Source organism: Rhea americana, unplaced genomic scaffold, assembly GCF_003343005.1.
Source record: "Rhea americana isolate MKP2758 unplaced genomic scaffold, rheAme1 scaffold_80, whole genome shotgun sequence".
Classification (NCBI taxonomy): domain Eukaryota; kingdom Metazoa; phylum Chordata; class Aves; order Rheiformes; family Rheidae; genus Rhea; species Rhea americana.
The window spans coordinates 3,645,259-3,667,416 of NW_028186979.1; the positions used below are offsets into that span (position 1 = coordinate 3,645,259).

The following is a 22,158-nucleotide window of genomic DNA, read 5'->3' on the forward strand; positions in this document are numbered from 1 at the left end:
CGCCCCGGCGAGGGCGTGAGGAACCGCGTCTTCCCCGCGCGCGGTCTGGAAGTGCAGTGTGGAAGCGTGCAACAGAAACGAGGCAAAAATCATCTAACACTGGAGTCCTTTTCCTCGCGGGATTGGGTAGAACCTCGTTTGCATCGCAGTAAATGTAGCGTTCAGTCACTATAAATAACTGAGCTGAAGAGTGTTTAGACGTTTATGTTTACACGGAAAAATAATCCCAGTAAAGGCGTGTAACCTTCAAATCAATCCATAGGGCACGTGCTGTTTTTGTTTTGATAACTTTGAGCTCTTTTTGCAGAGGTGCTGGCCAAGAAGTAGGAAGATCATGCATTATTCTGGAGTTTAAAGGAAGAAAAATAATGGTAATTACAGTATGAATGCATTTGTATGTTCATGTAAAGTAAATCCAGATCCCAAAACAGAAGACGTGTCTAAGTGTGGATTCTAAAATCCGGTTTTGGTGGAACCTAATCCCAGTCTTTACTTACGGATATGGATAAACATGTATTTGTTCTCCTTCACTTTTTCGGCTGTTTTCTCATCTGAGAACTGAAGTATCATACATACTGGTTCTTGTACACTCGCATAGTGTTGAACTGTGAATGAAGGCTTGCATACGTACAAAGCTGTAAATAAAGACTGGAATCTGAAAATGGGTTTTTAAAAGGTATTCAGTTTCCCARTGGAGCTAAGTCATCTAGACAGACATATTAATTGTGAAATCTGGTGCTAAAATGTAAGAGTTTTTTTTTTAATGGATCTTATTAGAAGCTTTAATTGTCTTTCATTTTTCAGCTTGATTGTGGGATCCACCCTGGACTGGAAGGAATGGATGCTCTTCCTTACATTGATTTGATAGATCCTGCTGAGATTGATCTCCTCCTCATTAGTCAGTAAGTGGTATCTAGAAGAACAAATGCACTATGATTGCCTTGAGCAGTATTCACCTCTAATTTATTAAAGACAGGTTGAAAATAGGTGTTATCTAGATGTTAATGGCATGGCAAAATATTTAGATCAGTAGTTGCTACCTCCTTTTCGTTTTTTCACTTAGACACTGAACAGCTCTCTTAGCTCAGTGTGACCTCTGACTTTCATATATCCTAATCTGTTTTAATGCCATGTGACAGCTTCTGGAATGTGTTTTTCTACATAAAGACTGTTGAAAAGTATTAGTTGCATTTTTAGCTTTATTGGGCTATGAATGAAAAAGTTCTTATAGACTTAGGTAAGTTTTGGATCAGGCTTAAATGTGGCTTATCACCTGAGAGGAGAGTCAGTTGTACATGCCTTAGCTAGTCGTAACCGGTTCTCTGTAAAATACTGCGATCTGGTGATATGTACGTGTTCCTCCTATATCTGAAAAATACTTCATTAAGATAGTTGAAGTCAGAAGTAAGACCAAATAAAATCGTTTTAGTAGTTCATGTTTTAGTCCATGGTATTCAACATGCAAATTTAGGATCAGCTTCATTAGCTTTCTTCTGTCTTCTCAGAAATTTACTGTGTTCCTCGTTCCCCTTATTTTTCTTCTCTCTCAACTTTTATGTAAATTACAAAAAATGTAATTTTGAGACTGTAGGGGTAACATCTTYGCAATTCATGGACAATTTCCTGCACTACTCTTACCTTTTCTCTGTTTTATTTCTGGTCACTAATGTACAAGATCTAGACCAGCATAGGTAACAATRAGGTTAAAAAATCTCTTTCTGGATTTTTATGGTGCTATGTTAATTCAATACAGTAGTGAATTATATGACACTGTGTTGTGTGATGTTAATGTATTAATTGGATTCATATGTCTATTTTAAGTTTCCATTTAGATCATTGTGGGGCTTTACCATGGTTTTTGCAGAAAACAAGTTTTAAAGGAAGAACATTCATGACACATGCCACAAAAGCTATTTACAGATGGCTTCTTTCAGACTATGTCAAAGTCAGGTARGTGGGCCCATTTGTTGTCTTTAACTCCTGCATTAATTGCCCCATATATCCAATAGGAAAAGCTATTCAGTGCCATGTATTGGTGATTTGGGAGGCTTTTCGGATGTCTTTAAAGGATCATTCTTGGCTTAAAAATATGGTTTTCTTTTCATTATCCTTTCTTCTTCAAAGATGTTTCACTTAGTAAGGTGAGTGTAGTAGTAATAAGACTTGCATGTTACTGTTCTCTCCAGGYGATGTTTGCTCTCTGATGGTCATACAGTAATTAACTAGTATTATGAAATATAATGGCATTATCAAATATTTTGGGGCCTTATGCTAAATATGGTGTGCTTTGTATATAGTGTATATATATATAGAGAGAGATATATAGTTTATATAGAAAAGTTACTGTATATAGAAGAAAAAATTTAGTTAGTGTATAGAGAAGTTTGTTGCAAAAGTGGCCTTGTGCAGCCTCTTACCTGAGATGATCATATATCAGCCTAACAAGCTCTGGCGTTCGTTACTTGCTGCTAGAGTTAGCTTAAGACAAAGCAGCTGAAGGTGACTGGATGAACTGGGTGTTGCTGCAAGTAGCAAGATTAGAACAAGATTAGGAGCAACAAGACCTCCTTCTGTCTCATGGATTTACTGTCTCTCTAAAATCATTTCCTATCTGTGAAAAAATATGTCTTTGTTTCCTCTCATTCTTTGCATTTCCCTTCGTGGACCTTTTATCTAATTGTGTATTTCTTTTTTCTTTTTTTATTTTCCCCTTCTGCCTTTCTTGGCACACTCTTTTTGCTCTTACACTTCTTAACATTTATTCTTTTTTCGTAAGCTTCACAGAAGTAGTACGTCTTAAGCCACTAAAGATACAACTCACTCTTAAGGACAAGGTCAAATTAAAGATTACGTAGGCAAGGGCACAAAGMGTGCTCTGTTACTTATCATTTTTTCCTTTTGATACTTGTCTTGAGCAAGGCTACTGCCCTGAACCTACCTTAATTCAGCAGATTCCAGTTTGGGCCAGAGACCTGATGAACAGTCAGTCCTCTTTCAGTTTGTTTGTTCTAGGCCAATGGGAATAGTGAAAAAGTGTCTCTTTTCCCCCGCCCTCTTTTTTTTGTTCGTCGTCCAACAACAGTGTTGGCACTGTTACAACCTACGTGTAAGAGCAGCTGTTGATCATACTTCTSTTCTTGAAAAATGCACCCCAAAGACCTCTATCCTGGCCTGGGAATCTATTAATGCTTCTATTTRTTAGAAAAATACAGAGCAGATCCTGAATTTTAAAGACTATTGCAGTATGGCCTTTCAAAAGAAAGACCTTTTAACTTTGCTTAGGGGAACTACATTAGAATTGCTGGACTTGGTTTCTGATATGAGCAACTTAACATTTCTGAATGAGAGTCTTATTCTCAGTGGGGAAAAATATATCTGGACACTTTTTTTTCCCCAGTATTTGTCTTAGCTGGTAAAATTAGCTGATATTTAACCATTTCATTTATATCTAGTAATATATCAGCGGATGACATGCTGTATACAGAAACGGACCTGGAAGAAAGCATGGACAAGATTGAAACTATCAACTTCCATGAAGTGAAAGAGGTGGCAGGGATTAAATTCTGGTGTTACCATGCAGGCCATGTTCTGGGAGCTGCCATGTTTATGATTGAAATAGCTGGCGTGAAGGTACTTTCTTTTTTGATATRCAGTTGAAATCAAGCCCGAATTCTAACATAGTCACTAATTATTTATTACTAGCTTTTAAGGCCCACCACTGTGATTGGAACTGTCAAATACTTGGGCACACAGAAGGGAGGCCTTGTCTGAGAGTGTGTATTTTGAGATTGATTAGAATGGACAAGTAACATTTATGTATTGAACCAGGTAGCATATCTGGGTTTTATGGAAGTGAGATATGATTCAGACTTTGAATTGGTTAACATTTGTCTGCCTTGCTGGTGTGCTCAGAGGTAGCTGATAGTTGAGGCAGCCTTACTGAGGCTACATTTTAGCAAAATACATGAGCAAGTGTTTGGTTTTCTAATTCTGCTTTGCTACATCTGCCTGTCTGGATACTTAAATGCGAATCAACGGAGTATGAGAGTTACGTTTTTCTCATAACACCATCATGCTAAAGTACCTAAAGAAACAGAAATAATGCTAATTTCAGGCACAGAGAGATGAAATAAGTCATCAGATAATCACAGRCAGTGCTGTGCCAAAGTCAGATATTGAACACAGTCTCAGCTGGGTTCAGTGCATTAGCAGGAAAATCACCATTTCTTCCCTCCACCCAAGGAAATGTTTCATACCGCCTTGAAGAGGGAAGTGAGGTGGTCGTCCTGAGGCTTGCTGTTTAGCGGACTTTGTCCACTGCATATAATGATTGAGATTCCAGACTTAGTAAGCGTAAAAGAGTGTAAAAAAGCATAGGAGTATAACTGCATTTACAGTGATTAAAATAAAGTACAGGCATCTTACTACTCTCCTTGCTAATCAAGACTTGATGGAAAAAGAAGTTTCCCTATTATTATGCGTAACCCCAAAGGATTAGGTTTTAATGTCTATTATTTTCTTTGCCCTCCTGTGAAGCAGATGAGGAATGAGACAGTGACTCAACTGTAGACCACTTASTATCTGCTGCTGACCACGTGTTTTGTTGTTTGTGTTTTCATCAACAGAACGAGGGTTGAGTAAAACATGTTTAGTTCTGAAACTATCATTTATGGCTCAGAGAACTGCCTTCGACCCTGCAGTTTAGAACCCACGAAAAAAAAATACTGATAGGAGTAAAATCAGTGCATTTGGTTTTCCTGATATAAAGGGAACATTATTGTGCTGTTTGGAAAATCTGTTAGATTACAGGATTTTGGCAAGGGGGRGGGGTATATCAGAAAATCTTAGAAGAATTTTTAAAAAATAGTTTTATTGGATTATTCATTATGTTTGCATTCTGATAGGCAAACTCTTATCTACTTTGTGCTTTTGTGTACAGTGGTATTGATGAACTAGTATTGTAAGTGCTATGCACATCAGAAGAGTATTTAGTTGAAGTACACTTTTTATTATAAATTCCTTGAAGTTATCTTTGCTAAGAAAAATCATTCCTACATTCCTTTTTAAAGACTGCTGACTTGATTACTTGTAATCAGAGCAACTGCTTTTCTTTCTCTCAAACAGCTTTTATACACAGGTGATTTCTCGAGACAGGAAGACAGGCATCTGATGGCAGCTGAAATTCCCAATATTAAGCCTGATATTCTGATAATTGTAAGTTTTACAAAATTGTTTCTTTAAAACAGTAATTAGGTATGCATAGAAATACTACTTTAATTAGAGCTAAAATGCAATGAGAAGGCTAGTGGAGGTTTAACGGTAACATGCAATGTTTTACATATCCAAACACTTGGATAGCACAGGTGTTYAGAACACTCTAACAGTTCTTTTCATTGTATTAAATTTTTTTTAAAACATAATTGTCATTTATAATACTTGTGATGAAATTTCTCAAACCTCCAGACAGACCGTTTCAAGATTGGGCATTTACCTGGTTTCCACTAGCATTAACTAGGTTTAGTGTATGAGCCTCACTGTAGCCAGATACCTTTCTTTAATAGATCTTAACCTACTTTCAAATATGTTTGCTGAGAATTTTCTGTTGGTGAAGATATAAGAGCTATTCCAAATCTTTTTCTTTTGTTTTCTGGTAGAAATTGTTTTATACTGAAGCCATGTTTGGAAAATTAAGAGCTTAGTGGAAATTTTAAAAGAACCTGTTTTATTTGGAAATGAATAATGGGAAATTTTAGAGCAATGCTTAAAATTATATCATTTCTTTATTATGACCCTTCTAAATGCTTTCTRTAGCGGATAATTATTTCATTTTAGATCACTTCAAAATATTACATTTTGTGTAATTCCTTTATCTTCAGACTAGGTGTTTTTGAACTGTGGTACACATACCATGAGTGAACTATGTTAAAGTGGTAACCCATTCAGCCAAACAGCGGGAGCATTTCCAGTTAGGAAAATAAGCATGTTAAAATTGAAGCCTCCTTAAAAAAAAAGAAAAAAAAATCAAAATTAGCGAGTCTACCCTTCTTGCTGACAGGATCTGTCTCTCTAATTTGCTGGGAGGGGCATGTGGAGAGGAAAATGTTGGTCATATGTSCTGGTATAGGCGGTTACAGGATTTTGAGGGTTGCGTCCCTGCTCCTTTTGTCATCCTGAAAACTTCATGTGTRCAATGTAATGGCATATAAGCAGACACCCTTAATTGTAAAATAGAAGTTACGTTTCTGTATGATAGTAACAATATATTAGTCTGCATTTTCTCACCAAATTTGGAGGAGGAGATTAGGAATTAGTCTCTGTCACTACTTTTAATACTAATTTTCCCTATACATAGGAATCCACCTATGGTACTCACATTCATGAAAAAAGGGAAGAGCGAGAGGCAAGATTCTGTAATACCGTTCATGACATTGTAAATAGAGGAGGTAGAGGTCTTATTCCTGTGTTTGCCTTAGGTCGAGCTCAAGAACTGCTTTTAATTTTAGGTATGTATCTTCCCAGTTCCTCTTTATAAAAGGTATGTAAAGTTAAATGAGAATGTTTTCATGAGCAGTCTTTAGGTGAAATAATTTTTAAACAATTCTTTAGCTATTTTTCCAGCTTGTTGATTACCTGAGAATATGTAATATTTTTTGTCCAGATGTTAAAAAAAATAAATAAATAAAACTCATGGTCTTTTTCAAAGTGTACATATGAGAGAGACAGTTCTGCTTTATGAGGTAGAAGAGACCTAGAAAGGGAAGGGAATGGTTTTTAATTGCAGGGTAATTGCTTTACTTCTAAACCTTGCTGAATAGGAATTTCAGCAAATAGTCTGTATTACTACAGACTGAAAAGTAAGTTATTAAAATATGAACTTTTAAAACTATTTTGCCAGAAAAAGGTATGTTTTGTTCAAACGTTTCAGTACCTTTTCCATTTAATTCACAAGTCTRTATGAAGAAGTCTTCTTAGGGAAAGTTTGGAAGACCATAATGAACACTTCCAGTATTTCTGAAGTAAACATGATAAGGGAAAATGTTAGTAAGAGCTTTGGATCTATATGTAGGGTAGTATTCAGTATTGTATAGTAGAATTATTTACATCATATTGTCGTTGATCAAGTTTGGTTTTGATAGAGGATGTTAAAAAGTGGACATTTTAAATCTCATGCAGACATTAGTCTGTAATTCATCAATCTTTTTTCCCTATGTGTAGATGAACTGACTTCATACAGAGAGGCTTGAAAATACATCTGCTAAAGCTAGAAACATAATTGGTTGCTTAATTGGGTAGAAAATGCAATTGCATCATACATCTACACAACTGAATCCCGCAGGCTTCTGTGCTTCTTTTTCTTCCTTCCATAAGTGCCCAACGAAAAAGAAAGTATTGTGATACAGAAAATTATTATGATGAGTGCTATCTTTTAATGTTATTTTAAGTCCTGCTACTGCTTGCCTTTCGTTGATGCTTTCCATCTTATATTTGGGCTTATTAGGATACTCATGACAGTGAGCTTCTCTGATATATTCTGAAAAGCTTTATCTGCAGATCAAAGCCATATCATATAAACATACAAATATAGCCACAAGAACATAACACTCTCCTTTGATGATTGTTCCTCAAATACATAATATAAATGTGCTTTATGCTGGCAGAGCTGTATCCATGTGGGACAAGGAATAAGTTACGTTTGTATAGCTGCATTCAGAACTCTTCTTTGCCTTTAATAAAGGACATAGCTGCTGTCATCAGTGGTGAAAGAAGCTGTGGCTAGTGTGGGGGGCTTTTCTCCAATTTTTGTTTCAGCTAAGCTTGTAAAATGCAACTGTTTGTGTTATACAAGAAGCAAAGCTTTGTGCGTTAAACTCTACAGATTTATTCCGAACAACTTTGATATAGTGAATTCTCACTAACATATCTATGTACAGATGTTCCTAGCTGTAAGCTGTATAATTAATATTTGACAAAAACATTTAAGCCTTCTTGCAGTGGTATTGCAAAACTTTTATTGTAATAAATGTAGATTTATTGTCATCTASTAGCATGCATACTTATACTTTGTATACCATGCTTATACCATGCATACTTATTCCTTGGTGATTGTTTGCTCTGAGCTGCGAAAAACAGCTGAGGTTCATCTTGTTTTTTTCTTTTGATTAGCTGTATGCCTTTTCAGCTGTTATTTGTCATCTTTGGTAGGGCAGATAAAAAGCCGTGGTTTTGATTTTCTGTAATAAGAGCAATAGAAAAATTGATGAATTTGTTTTACAAAAAAATRTTGACATTTTGGAGATAATGCTGTATTTATTGTATTATTTTTTTAGATGAATACTGGCAGAATCATCCTGAACTCCATGATATTCCTATATACTATGCGTCCTCTTTGGCAAAGAAATGCATGGCAGTTTATCAGACATATGTCAATGCCATGAACGACAAAATCCGCAAGCAAATAAACATCAACAATCCGTTTGTTTTCAAGCACATCAGTAATCTGAAGGTAAGCTTGAGAAAAGTTGTTTTACATTAGAAGAAGAATGATAGAATAGTTTTTATCTGTCTGAATATTTTTGAATTTCTGTTATAACAGTTCAGATATAACGTCTGCCAGTATTTAGAGAGCTGGTTGAAAAGAGCTTATGCCYCAACATTTCTTCCACTAGAGATCCTTAAATTTATGGACTGCCCCTTATGGGCATAAGTAGGAAGAGCTTTCCTAGAAAAGGCTGTTTTTATGAGGATGGYGTATAAGCTGTGAACGTAAGGCTACGCTTATATCCTGTTCAGGAGTGTGACTAGGCTGTCCTTCATTGAAGTGAGCTATAGTAACTGGTACTCTTGCCATTTGTCCCCTTAGAGTATGGATCACTTTGATGATATTGGCCCAAGTGTTGTGATGGCTTCCCCRGGTATGATGCAGAGTGGTTTATCCAGAGAGTTGTTTGAGAGCTGGTGCACAGACAAGAGAAATGGAGTAATTATTGCAGGGTACTGTGTTGAAGGAACGCTTGCAAAGGTGAGTTGTTAATGCACCACAGTGTTCTTTAATGCAACACATGCACGACTTTGCATTAAAAAGAATTGGCCAGTAGCAAGTGCCTAGGTTTCAGCTTGCTAGACAAGAAGATTGCTGATAGGTAGGCAGAGTTAGGTACCCAGTGTATTTGGCTAATGCGAAATGAATAAAAAAAAAAAAAAAAAGAACCATATAAATGATTGCGATTAGTATAAGCATACTGAATGAAGGATTCTTCATTCTTAGCAAGATTTAAAATGCAACAAGCTGGAGCTTGCAAAGGTGAGTTGTTAATGCACCACAGTGTTCTTTAATGCAACACATGCACGACTTTGCATTAAAAAGAATTGGCCAGTAGCAAGTGCCTAGGTTTCAGCTTGCTAGACAAGAAGATTGCTGATAGGTAGGCAGAGTTAGGTACCCAGTGTATTTGGCTAATGCGAAATGAATAAAAAAAAAAAAAAGAACTTGCATATGACTGTTTGCAGTAATGGTATGCAGAATGATGGAATGATCTTTCCTAGGAGCAGTTACTTTGCCTCAAGGAGGAGTGGTTGATATTTTTATTCATCTTTGTACTCCTGCCATTATCAAACTCTTGGGGCAGGGAGTCCTGACCCTAGTTTTAAAGGAGTCAGTGTTAAATCTAACACTGCTGACATGTCAGAGATCAGACTGCCTTGCACGTATTGTGCCACTGTCAGGTTGTAGAGAATGAACACCTTTATGCATTTCCGCAGCTTAAGGGCAACCACAACGTTTAGTTTTTGCTTTTAGAGACACAAATCATGCACTTGTTACAGTTTCAATGCAACTTGGAGAAAGACGTTATGTGGAAAAAGAATGAAATGCCAGCTCTGCTGGGGATGCAAAAGATGAAATGTGTATGTTTGTTCACATTCATGGGTGTGTGTTTGTGGGAGCTGGGTCTTGCCTTTTTGTTTTGTTTTTTTCATTTTTTTCATTACTAAGCTCTTAATAGTATTTTTTTTCTTCTTTTTTTAATGTAAAGCATTAGTTGTATTATGTCTGTAGGAGGCTTTTAAATCTTTATATTTAAAGTGCTTTTTCTTCTAGCACATCATGTCTGAACCTGAAGAAATCACAACTATGTCAGGGCAAAAACTCCCACTGAAGATGTCTGTAGACTACATTTCTTTCTCTGCTCACACAGATTATCAACAAACTAGTGAATTTATCCGGGCCCTGAAACCTCCACATGTGGTTAGTATACATGCTACTCATTTCTCAAGGGTGGGATTCATCAACCCAGTTCACAGCTTTGAGTTGTCAAGGCAAGTATTGGTGTCTAGCAGTAGGCAGCTTCCCTACGCTTTGAAAAATAAAAGGTGGAGGTTGTAACTCTTTTCAGGTTGTTGCCTTAGCAAAGTAAAGATGAACTTGCTCTTCTTGCTTTCTGCATGTAGGATAGCTGGGGATGAGTAAAGGGTATCTGGGAGCAGTAAAGGACCAGAATTTCAAAGTGAGAACGAGGATTCGAAACTTACTGGGACTGGAGGAGAATCAGTGTCCAAACAGATTGTAGCAGAATAAAAGAGGATTTAACTTGATAAAGAAACTTGAGAGCTTAATAAGTATACTTTTTGAATTATGCATTTAGTTTTTTATATAGATGAACAGATATATCTACATGCAAACAAAAAAAACTTTTATAGTTGAGCTTAAATTTGTATTTTCATTTCATAATATAACAATTTGTTCATGCATTAAAAGTGAATTGAAATCTACATAACACATTCTGCTTATTTACATGTAATATCTACTAAAACTCAGTGTCATGGTATCTAAGTCTTTGAATATTGCATAGGATACAAAAGGCAAACAGAACTGTATATAGTATAGTTGAGCTAATGTTTCATATGTTGTGACCTTATGAAATACATCTTTTTGTAAAGATGATGTCAGGAAGGCAATTTTCTTGGATAATTTGTTGACAGCTCTGTTTTGAAAAAGTACCTTATATTAAGAGGAAAACCACCTTTCCTACAGATTTTAGTTCATGGAGAGCAGAATGAAATGGCCAGGTTGAAAGCAGCATTGATAAGAGAATATGAGGATAATGATGAAGTTCATATAGAAGTTCATAATCCCAGGAATACTGAAGCTGTGACATTGAACTTCAGAGGAGAAAAACTTGCTAAGGTATAAAATTAACACTTTGTTGTCTGTACCACAGTATTTTTCTCCGTGATAAAGACTGTATGTTTTCTTCCAAGTTTCTCTTTTTAACTGGTTTCAGATTAGATTCAGATGTTTTCTGTTTGTGAGCTGTATATTATGGCTTTGATTCAAACTGATTCAGTTTGAATTAGAACTTTAGGTTAGCTATTATATCCCTGAAAAAGTTGATGAAATAGTACTACATTACTGCAGTAATACACCTGCTCTAATTATATATTTACTCTCCCTTTAAAATAAAATTCACAGAGAAATTTACAGTTCATCTGTTCAGCTTCTACAGTAATACAGGATCATAGAATAATTTCTGGTAGAGAGGACCTTGGGACTGCATTTGGTCTAACTTCTGYTCAGAGCAGGGCCACCTAGAGCAGGTTTCTCGAGGCCTCCAGGTTTTAATTTGCCCAAGGATAAAGACTCCACAACCTCTCTGAGCAACTTGCTCCTCTGTGACATTTACCCTCAAGGTGAAAAAAATCCAAGTCTTTCCTAGCGGTATGAAAAGCAGGATTAGAGTGAAATTTCTTCCCAAATTATGTGAAAATGTAGTCTGCACATAGGCTTTCTGTGGCAGCCATTGGTGCAAAAACTGCATTGGCTTTTTACATGTTAACTCTTTCAGTCTTTTTTTGCTACATCTCAAAACACTTTCTGTTCAGGGTTACTCTGTGTTTCCTTTATTTTTCAGAGTAATTTTTTGTGTTTGTTCTTTCAGCAAAGTCTGTATTTCATCTCCAGACTGAATTGCAAGGTACAAAAACTTCAGATTGCCTTGTTGCATTATATGTTTTTATTTTCAGGTGATGGGATCTTTAGCAGATAAGAAGCCAGAGCAAGGACAGAGAATTTCTGGAATCCTGGTTAAAAGAAATTTTAACTATCATATTCTTTCTCCTTGTGACCTCTCCAGTAAGTAAAGATATTAATATGCACAGTGGGTAACTGAAATTTATTGTATCCTTCTTTTGCCATTAAACAATTCCAGATGAGGGAGTTCAGTAATTTTGTCAAGTAATTAGTGAGCCTCTTAGGCAAAACTGTACCAAAATAAAACTAAAATTGTCAAGTGTTGAAGTAAGAGGCAAGATACTTGGTTCATTTTTTGTTGAAGTTTAAAATGTTTTCTATTTTTTCCTCTAAAAGAAAAGGAGTAGAATTGCATTCTCCTTCTGGTTACCTAAAAATTCTTCCTGTGTATGAATATGTATAAAGCATGCTAGTGAGAACAGAAGAGGGCACTGACCACTTGTCCTGCCAGTTTCTAAAATGTCATCAGTTTTTACTGTAAAAAAGGGTGCAGTGCAGTGAAAATATATACTACTCTTATGCTATTTATTACTATATAAAATGATTTATTCTCAGAATACAGGAAACTAAATAATTAAATGGGATGGTAAGGTGAGAAGAGTTTGGGGAAAAAAAAATATGCTCTTCTGATTGATTGCTTGTCTCTAATGCTTATGATAAAATACAAACTCTCATGGGCATCTTAACTGCAAATACATTATTTATCTTAGAAAAGACAATAACCCTCCTTACGCTTAAATGTCTTTTTCAACCTTTTGTCTTAAATGTATTAGTGCCATTATTTCTCTGTAGTAACTTTTTCTTTTCTTTAGAAAGTAAGGTTAAAGGAATATTTTTAATGCTTTTTAAAATTCTTTACAGATTACACAGACTTGGCGATGAGCACTGTAACACAGACGCAAGCCATTCCATATACTGGTCCTTTCAATCTGCTTTATTATCAGCTACAAAAACTTACTGGTGTGTATTTGGAAATAAATGTTCATGATTTATAGCAATTAACTTTTAAAACGACTCGCAGTCTTCAGGGAACTTCTGAGAGGAAACTTCTTTGCTTTGCCAGTAACCAAAGAACTGTAATTTGTTTCATATTTTGCAACATTTATTAAATTATGCAGCTTCTGCTAGATCGAGTTCATGAGTATGACTCATTGTTTCTGTGGGATTCTACTGTAGCTGTAATATAAAATCATGAGCATATGGAAGTGCAGAGTTTCAGCCCCCAAAGTGACTGCTGTAGCCACTCTGATGCATTATTGATTTATCTCTTCTCTCCAGCCCTAAGACAGAATAGTTAGTTCCACCCAGCTAACAAAACAAGGACAAAAGCTCTGTCCTTCTTCGTAACAGGCAGCCTGTTCTGTGGCTACCCAGGTGGCAAGAATGTAGCTTTCCTGTTGGTGGTGGTGGTTTTGTTCTTTTCTTTTTTTTTTTTTCTTGTTTTTTCTTCCCTGAGACAGATGTCATTTAAATCTGCCACTAGAACAATCCCCGATGTCTCTATCTAACTTTCTTACAGAATACGTGCAACTCGTGTCTTGGTTCATTTAAAGGCATGCACGCTTTGCAGGATCCCTTTCCAGATTTAAAACTCAGGATTTTTTTTATTTATTTCCTTCTTTAATATCAGAATCTAATTCATATCACTAGTGAGTAGAACAGTGATATTCAGCTAGTGCTCAGGTCTCATATTCTGAATGCTACCTAGCACACAAATACTTTTGTTTTACATTCTGTGCTTATGTAAAGTAAACAATGGGTTATCCTCTAGGGATAATGGAGGACCTGCTTAATTCTGCAAATGGAGCACTAAATTTCATGTCTGTTTTCTTTTCCACTGGTATACTAACCTGAGCACTGTAAGCTATTAAACTATGAGAACCCAAAACAAGTAAAATGGCCAAAATTACATATTAAACAAACAAAYAAACCTAAACAAAGAAAGCAGTAATATCAGGTAAGGAAAGGGAATATACACTGCTGTCTTAGAAATGGATTGTGAGCTGCTGTCTGTAGTCATGATAATAAGAAGTAATCCTGTTTCCTTAAAATGAGCTGCATTCTCATGCAGATAAAGGTACTCTCATTTTCAGTACAATTTTGCTAACTGTTTTTTTGCCACCTTTTAGGTGATGTAGAAGAAGTAGAAATCCAACAAAAACCAGCCTTGAAGGTTTTCAAAAATATTACCGTGATCCAGGAACCAGGCATGGTAGTGCTTGAGGTAGGTGTTTTTAGGGGGGCACTGTTCCACTCTCCAATTTCTGCAAAATAGCATTTTATAGGTTCATGGCAAGTTACATGTTGGAATTATTATTAAATACTTACATGTTGGATAATGAGTAGAATGAAAGCTGTAACAAATTTTCCCTTGAGCTATCGTCTTATGTCGATGCATGTTGTTTCACTGATGTATGAATTCCTCACTATAATCACAGTCATGTTTTGAGCAATTTCATGCTGATACTTGACGATAACCTCTGCCAACTCCTTTTCTGCAGCAAGTCAGACTAATTCATAGATTCAATGCTGTTTTTTTTCTTTGGCAAATAGTAATTGGAAATTTAGTCAAAATGTTCCTTCCTCCCACCATCTAAATAGTTGTAGTAGTTAGTAATTATTTCTTAAATCCGTTATGAAACGTTTTAATAACAACAATTTTTTTATGAGAAGTGACAGGAATATACTAAGTTATAAATAGTTTAAAAATTATTTAGTGTAAAATGTATGGCAGTCATTTGAAGTTAGAATTCAGAAGGGGAGAAAAAATGAAGAGAATTCCATGCATGTTATGCTGCTTTTAAGCGGCATTATTCATTTAGCCTAATTATGGGCCCAAATTACTTTTTTTTTTTTTTTTTTTTTTTTTCCAGTGGGTGGCAAATCCTGCTAATGATATGTATGCAGACACCGTGACAACAGTGATACTGGAAGTTCAATCAAATCCAAAAATACAAAAAGGTAGTAAGTGTTATGCTTATTTAACTAAGGCATTCCTTCTTAATTTTTGATACAGAGCTTAAAGGAAATATTACCTTGCAACAGATTTTGCATTTTTGTGTTTCCTGTTTTGCAAAACTTCTTAGTGAATAAGATCAACATAGAATTTGCTATGTAGAAACAGGAATGCAACTTGATTTTTGTTATTTATAACACACTTACTGTAACTTTTTCATATATATTAACTTATGGCTGACTGTAGAAATACAACCTTATTATAAAATATGTGAAATAGTTTATATACAAAAATCTAAAGGGAATAATATTTAACTTAGGTAATGAATTTATCATGCCTCATCTAAACAGTTTAATCTCCCATTTCAAAATTATAGTTAGTGTTCATGAATGATATTCCTGTGACTGTATGACAGAAGGAAGTAGGTAATGCTGTAAAAAGTCTGACTGATTTCACAGTTACACTTAGGCAGACCCTGTGAACAAGGAGTGTTATTGAGTATGGATAGCATTATCAGATACTGGATTTGGCATTGCTGTCCAGGTACCACAGCAATTTTATTAGGATTACTAATGATGATGATTTATATTGTTATTTGTTCTACTATTGTTTTGAGTATATATTTTACTATGCTTAGAATCCAGAACAAATATTGAATATTGGGTTGGCATCTCTTCTGTGACACTGAAAATAAATGTTGGCAGCACAGTAGTGCAGATTTTTTTGATAAATGGATTAAATTAAATTTTATTTTGTAGGGTTTTGAATCACTTTTTCACCACTACATGCATTTATACTAGGAATATACATGATTATTTTACCTGCCAAAATCTTTGTTAAATTCTGCCTTCATTTACCCTTGCTTTTATCTAGTGAAATTAGCAGCATTTGGGCATGCACCGTAGAGCATTATTTGTCTTTGATTTGGATGTGGTCAGGCAAGTCAAACCCAAAAATGTATTCCCGGAGTGTTACATAAGAGTAATCATACTATTTATTTTTATGGCAAAAGGGCAGTATGAGTCATGATCATATTAAATTAGATTTATCCCCAGGTCACATCTTAAAACTCATGGGATGCATCTGTATTGCCAGGCAGCCATGCTCTCTGACTCTAGCCAGGGCACCGGTGGCACGTGTTGTGGCTCCCTTATGACCCTAGTGCCTGGTTTTTCCTCATGTGGAACCTGGAGCACTGGGGTGGAGGTGAGGGAGTCCATCGGATCTGAACCCAATACTCAGATGAGGTGTGCACTTGAACCCACAAGCCTGAAAAATAGTTTCAGATCCTGTGCCATTCATATCATCCCTTCAGCCCTTGATTTCCCTGTCAAACCAGTCTGTGACGATCTTCCTTTTGTCTAGTTCTGGTCTTAAAATTCTATACAAAACCACATCTTCTCATCTTACCTAAAATTTTTCATGTCATTCTATATCAGATCCTCTACTGAAGGCCAAAAGTCTAGGTCTGCAATGTTTCCTTAAAATAACTGATTATTTTAAGTTGTTAAAAAAGGCTGATAATGAGGAGAGTCTAGCTTGATCTCCCCTGTGAATCCATGTGGCTTTTTATTCCACTTCTAATAAAGTTTTGTTTCCAAACCACCAACGTGGAGGGTGTTAGAACTATATGGACAAACAGGTGTTTATTTTCTCTGAATTACTMCTTGTGTCTTTTTAAATACACACACACACACACTCTTACATATAAAATCGCAATTACTGTTCCTTCGTTACTTAGTCCATACTTGACTCAACAAATTTGTTAAAAATTCTTGCTCTTGAGTTACAATTTCACATAGCAGTTCTTTTGCTGTTTTGGGATTAAGGTTATCCATTTTCCTCATCTAAGCAAATAGGAGTGTAATTTTCATACCTTGGTTGTGACAATTTTCAATATACRTATTCTTATCAGCACTTCTAGCCTTGCCCTCATGTTCTGCTTTGCTGAACGTAACCCAAAATACACATTTCATTTTTGGGTGGTACTTTGACATCTTCATTTCTTCTATCTATTTATATGGCTGTAAAAGATTTTTACTCTTTTTTGCTGATTTATTATTATTGTAATATTTGACTTGGCTTGAATTTTGGTGGTTCCCATTTTATCTGTACAAGTTCATAGTACCAATATCTAGCTCTTTCCTCCCCRTCAGTTAATTTCTCTTTCTATTTTTATTTGCCTTTTTGCATTATTTCTCATGTTGTTTCATGGTGGAAATTCTGTCAACTAAATTTCCAGCTTCTTCTGACACCCTCCCCCCCTTATTTGGGATAAAAAACACATTCAAAATAGCTTTTGCACTCATATGTTTCAGAGTATGTTCATGGGATCATGAGTAACTGAATTTAAACATCTCAAGTTGTTGCTCAGTTGAGCATGTGCCTGCTCTTGCTCTATTTTCAGTATAAAGTTGTTTTGTTCAGTAGACTCAGTTACTGCTTCTTATCTAAGGGATGCTAAATTTTTAAGATGTACTTGCTCAGTCTCTTGCAATCATGAAGTTCAAAGAATCTCTAATAAATTCTAACTACTATTGTGTTCAGTTTAGTCTGATTTTTTCAGCTGACTTAGAAATCTTGAAAACTAGTTTTTAAAAAGCTACCTTCTTTTAAAATAGTACTCTAGTTGCAGACCTGTCATCAGGATAATTTTAACTGGAAAAAGTAATGATTTTCATGACTAGCTCTTCCTGCAGACTTCTAAAGCCATTAAAGATCAAATATTTAAATGATTATTATATTCAAAAGCAAATTACTTGTTTTAAATTCAGAACTAGCTATTGATTTCTAAACCAAGGCTAAAAAGAGYATAATTGTTTTAATTTAATCTCTGTATGTTGAAACACATTCCAGGAACGTCTGTGCCTATTACTGCTATTCACATTTGTTGTTCAGTTTTACCTTACATGTTCTCTGCATGCTGCCAGCCTCCATGATGCAGTATTAGCCTATAAACAAGAGAAAATGGAGGGAATATAAACAAATGATGAAAATGCATTATTTTCATTTTAAGTAAAATAAATATGAGAACTAATAAGCATAAACAATAAAAAAGAGAAATAAGTAATATTGAACATAGTAAGTTTTCTATTTTAATATATGGTAAGTAAAGGGAACGCAAATTTGAAATGTAAGGACTTCTTTTAATTTTCCTTTTTTTTTTTTTTTTTTGCTACATTCTCTTTATAAATAGTTTAAACATTTTATACCTGTATTTCACATAGCTTTTAGATTATTTTTTTCATAGAAATCAGTTAGGAACCAAACTGTATCAATTAACTAATCTTCCCTCCAGCAAAAGTCTGAAAATAAAACGATTTTTTTCCAGCTGCGGTACATAAAATTTCCAAAAAAGTAGATATGGATGTGTATAGTAAGAGGATGGAGATCATGCTGCAGTAAGTTGACTTATATTTCTCTAAATAAAAATGATCAGTAACTATTAATCAGGTAAATACAGTAATTTTAGGACACTAAAATTTAAAGTACTCTATGTAAATTTACATCAGTCTGTGAAGGCCAAGAAGGGATAAGTAAAATATTCCTATTACCATTAAAATTTTGAATCAAGAGGGCAGTTATTTATCCCAGAAACAGAGCTGTGAACTGTTTGTCTCCCCAAACCGTGCTATGATTGCTTATGAAAATACCATAATTTGAATCATGTCTGTTTTAAAACTTGTTTTGGTGTATATTCTACTATTTGGGAAGAACTCTATCTTTTGAAGTCAAAGGGGCCTTTCCCTTTATTTATGATAAGATTTATTTCAGTAAAATCCTTACTGTTATGTGACACTTACTTTCATAAAATAGGTTGGTATTTGTTAATTAAATTTGAGTGAGTTAAATAATATCTGAAAAGAGATACTGTACTGACAGAATGCCTTTGGAAGCCTAAAATTAATAGAAATAAAAACAGAAGATTGCTGTTTGGCCATGGTTTTTACTTACAGATTTTTGTTTTAGGGACATGTTTGGGGAAGACTGTGTAAGTTCAAAAGATGGTTCTGTCCTATGTGTCACAGTAGATGGAAAGACTGCAAACATTTCACTGGACACTCGTGTACGTACAGCAAAGAACTTTGATTTATCTATATTATTTTGAGCAGAGATGTGTCTCAAGTTTAATATACAGTGCTGCCTAGAATATTGTGTATACTAGGGAAATGCTTTTATCCTTAGTATCAAAGCAGTTTGTGTGATATTTTTTCCAAGTGTTAACTCTTAACACAATGCTTTTACAGTTAATGTGTTTTAGCACAGATGTCTGTATGTGTGAAAACACAACCTAGTGTACAAACAATGCATAAACAGCACTGAGAACACTACGTAAATATATGTTTACTGACTATTTAAAATGAGCTCTTCTCAAAATCTTCCTGGAATCTTCAAGAAGCTACTTGGTCAGAACAGTAACAAGTTAATACTGAAAAAGAAAAGATACTGTTTTTGAGCTTAGGAAGTACACAGTCAACAAAAATATTATTATGTAATTGCTGCCCTTTGCTTTTTAGATAGAGCAGTCTTAGAATTGGKTTGAATGTCAGTGAACTTGGATTTTTGGTATCCATCTTTATTTTTTCTATGACAAGATATTTCTAAGACATTCTCTAAGACTTGTCTAAGACATTTTTAATTACTTTTATGATAAAAAAAATTACATCKGAGGTAAATATTATCTCACAGGTGTGGGAACATCACTGTGGAGATTGCCTGAATACAGATGTCTGCATCTCTGTGATGAATCCACACATTTTATAATATTAACCTAATATAATGCAGATGAATTCACAGATAAAATGAAAGCTCCAAGGATTGAACTTTGTGTTTTTATTTGATACATTTTGTTTTGAATCAAATGTAATGTGTTTTACTTAGTATTTTTGCAACAAGTAATTAAACGTAAAATTCAGTATTAATTTTGTTGTCTCTTGGCAAGACTTGGCGTAAGTCTAATTTCTTCTACATGTTGGTGGACTATCTAAAAATCTGTGGTGAAAATTTAAGATAACTTTCTTTTCACTTTGTGTGATAACTACAGAAATGTTTAGTGCTACTCACAGATTATCTATTTTGCTTTCCCCTTATTAGCATTCTTCACATTGTTTTTAAAGTAATATGAAGTGCCAGTTGTTCTAACATACTTTTCCTCCCTTCYCCCAGACGGTTGAATGCGAGCCAGGAAGTGAAGATGATGAATCCCTTCGGGAAATGGTGGAACTGGCTGCACAGAGGCTCTATGATGCTCTCAGCCCAGTACACTGACCTCTGTAGATATCTAGGATATATCACAAAAATTCTTTTTTAATGTTCAATTTACTTGGACTATTTTTTAATAAAATAATCTTTTCCTCAGCAAGTCAGATGTACCAACTTTTTGATTGTAAAACTACTGCATTATTTCAAATAATGGATGAACAATCTTACAGCAACTATATTTGTACACGTACATCATAATAAAGTTAGAGTTGCATACTTTTTTTATGTGCACATACAACAAATACAAAAAAGGTCTTAACCTTGTGTGGATTGATTTGCTGTCCAAATGATAGACTTAGTTAAATTAACTGCAGGGAAATTTGTATTTTTGAAGATTAATGAGCAGTTAGAGGATGAACTGGATGCCTTAGGTTTGCATATGCTAAGAGTCACATTTGTATATAATTTTGTTCTTGTCAGGAAATCATTTAACTTGTATGCTTTTATCTGCTTGAAATCAAATGGGCTTGAACACACTTAAAATGGAATCTGTGGATGCTGAATTCARTTGGAGCTGTAAAACCATGTATGGGGTCATTGTCATTGGCTGTACTAGATTAACAAAACAAGCTTCAAGAGAAATCAATAGTTTGCCTGTAGCAGCCTTAACTGCAGATGTCAGTAATTCTTTGACAGTAAGCATGCATCTGCTCCTGTTCTAGTGAAATGGTGTTTCTGGACAAAATGATACGGGATATCAGAAACTGCAGTATTTAGAAAAGAATTTCAAATAGAAATATGATAATCTGAGTTAGTAGAGGTTATTGTCAGTCACTGAAAAAATGCTCCCATAAAGTGAGTGAAAACCCACAAAAGAGCATGAAGCTGTATTTGCCTCATACACCCAACAAACTTTTCCTTTTCTCATTTTTTTTAATTGGCATGTGATCTTTATTAAAAAAATGTATTAGTGCAATACATGTGTGTGTCAGCTTTCTTCTCAGAATGAGCTATTGGCTAATTAAATAAGAATTTAAAGTCTTTTTAAAGAGATTTCAAAAAGAAATCTCTCTTTGGAAGAGATAATCTCCTTTTAAGTCCTTTCATGCAATCTGATTTGTGGAAAAAAAAAACTTTTAATCTTACCAGTTTTTTATTCACTGTGAATCAGTTACCTAGACTTGCTTTTTTTATGTGTAACCTGTTTTGCAATATTCACTGTTTTGCATTTGCTGCAAAGTGGTAAAGAAAGTTAACTGTTCCCTGTAGCTGCTGCTCATGTCATGAATAATTGTACATTTTGTAGACAACAGGACATATGCTGAAGTCCTGCTGATTTATCTGGGAGCACCCCAGTTTATCTAGCTAGGGGAAGCTCATTCTGAGGTAAAATGCTGTGATGCTGTTTTCTTGTTTCTAAAAGTAAGAAGAGAGTAGGTCCCCCAAACTGTTTTTTTCATGTTTAATCTTTCCCGATTGAGCACTGAGTGTATTTGTTTTCCAAAGGGAGCGCCGCTTCCRCCCCGGTGGAAGAGGCCGTTAACGTGCAGGTAGCGCAGCTGCCCCCCAGGGGCCCCGTGGCTGTCTGAGGGCGCACAGTTCACTTCCACAGTGAATCTTCTAAAGGGCGGGAAGCAGCACAACAGTAAAAGGGGAGGGTGAAATGAGGCCGCTTCTCAGGATTTGTGGTCCGCTCACGTTTTCCGGCTGCCGCCTCCTGGGCTAGGTGAGCGGGAGGCGGCCCCGCGGTGGGAGCTCCCGCCCGCCCCTTTCTCCGCAGCCCGCGTCTGCTCCCGCTGAGCCGGAGGAGCTGTGGCCGCACGCACGAGAGCACCGACCGGGCTACGCGCCGGTGAAACGCGCTGGCAGAGCCGCTCGCCTGCGAGCCCCGCGCCCTCCAGTGCGGCCTGCCCTAGGGCGGGGATCGCCGGGCGGCAGCCCCGGAGGAAGCGGCGCTCCCCTAACGCCCAGGGCC

General features: G+C 35.7%; 1 protein-coding gene across 2 annotated transcripts in view; it reads left to right on the forward strand.

Annotated features, from left to right (window-relative positions):
* CPSF3 (cleavage and polyadenylation specific factor 3) overlaps window positions 1-20,343 on the forward strand; it is a 20,650-nt gene extending 307 nt beyond the window's left edge. The window contains exons 2-18 of one of the 2 annotated variants that reach the window (XM_085322933.1): window positions 308-371; window positions 805-902; window positions 1,822-1,950; window positions 3,453-3,630; window positions 5,125-5,214; window positions 6,353-6,503; window positions 8,328-8,503; window positions 8,861-9,019; window positions 10,097-10,243; window positions 11,030-11,182; window positions 12,019-12,127; window positions 12,887-12,985; window positions 14,155-14,249; window positions 14,899-14,986; window positions 18,313-18,382; window positions 18,951-19,047; window positions 20,148-20,343. In XM_085322933.1, coding sequence (XP_085179059.1) covers window positions 308-371; window positions 805-902; window positions 1,822-1,950; window positions 3,453-3,630; window positions 5,125-5,214; window positions 6,353-6,503; window positions 8,328-8,503; window positions 8,861-9,019; window positions 10,097-10,243; window positions 11,030-11,182; window positions 12,019-12,127; window positions 12,887-12,985; window positions 14,155-14,249; window positions 14,899-14,986; window positions 18,313-18,382; window positions 18,951-19,047; window positions 20,148-20,249 — 2,005 coding nt within the window. In that variant the 3' untranslated portion in view covers window positions 20,250-20,343. Of the gene's footprint in view, window positions 1-307; window positions 372-804; window positions 903-1,821; window positions 1,951-3,452; window positions 3,631-5,124; window positions 5,215-6,352; window positions 6,504-8,327; window positions 8,504-8,860; window positions 9,020-10,096; window positions 10,244-11,029; window positions 11,183-12,018; window positions 12,128-12,886; window positions 12,986-14,154; window positions 14,250-14,898; window positions 14,987-18,312; window positions 18,383-18,950; window positions 19,048-20,147 lie in introns of those variants that run through there. The other variant, XM_085322934.1, reaches the window with a different exon arrangement.
* Window positions 20,344-22,158: the final 1,815 nt, after the last annotated feature.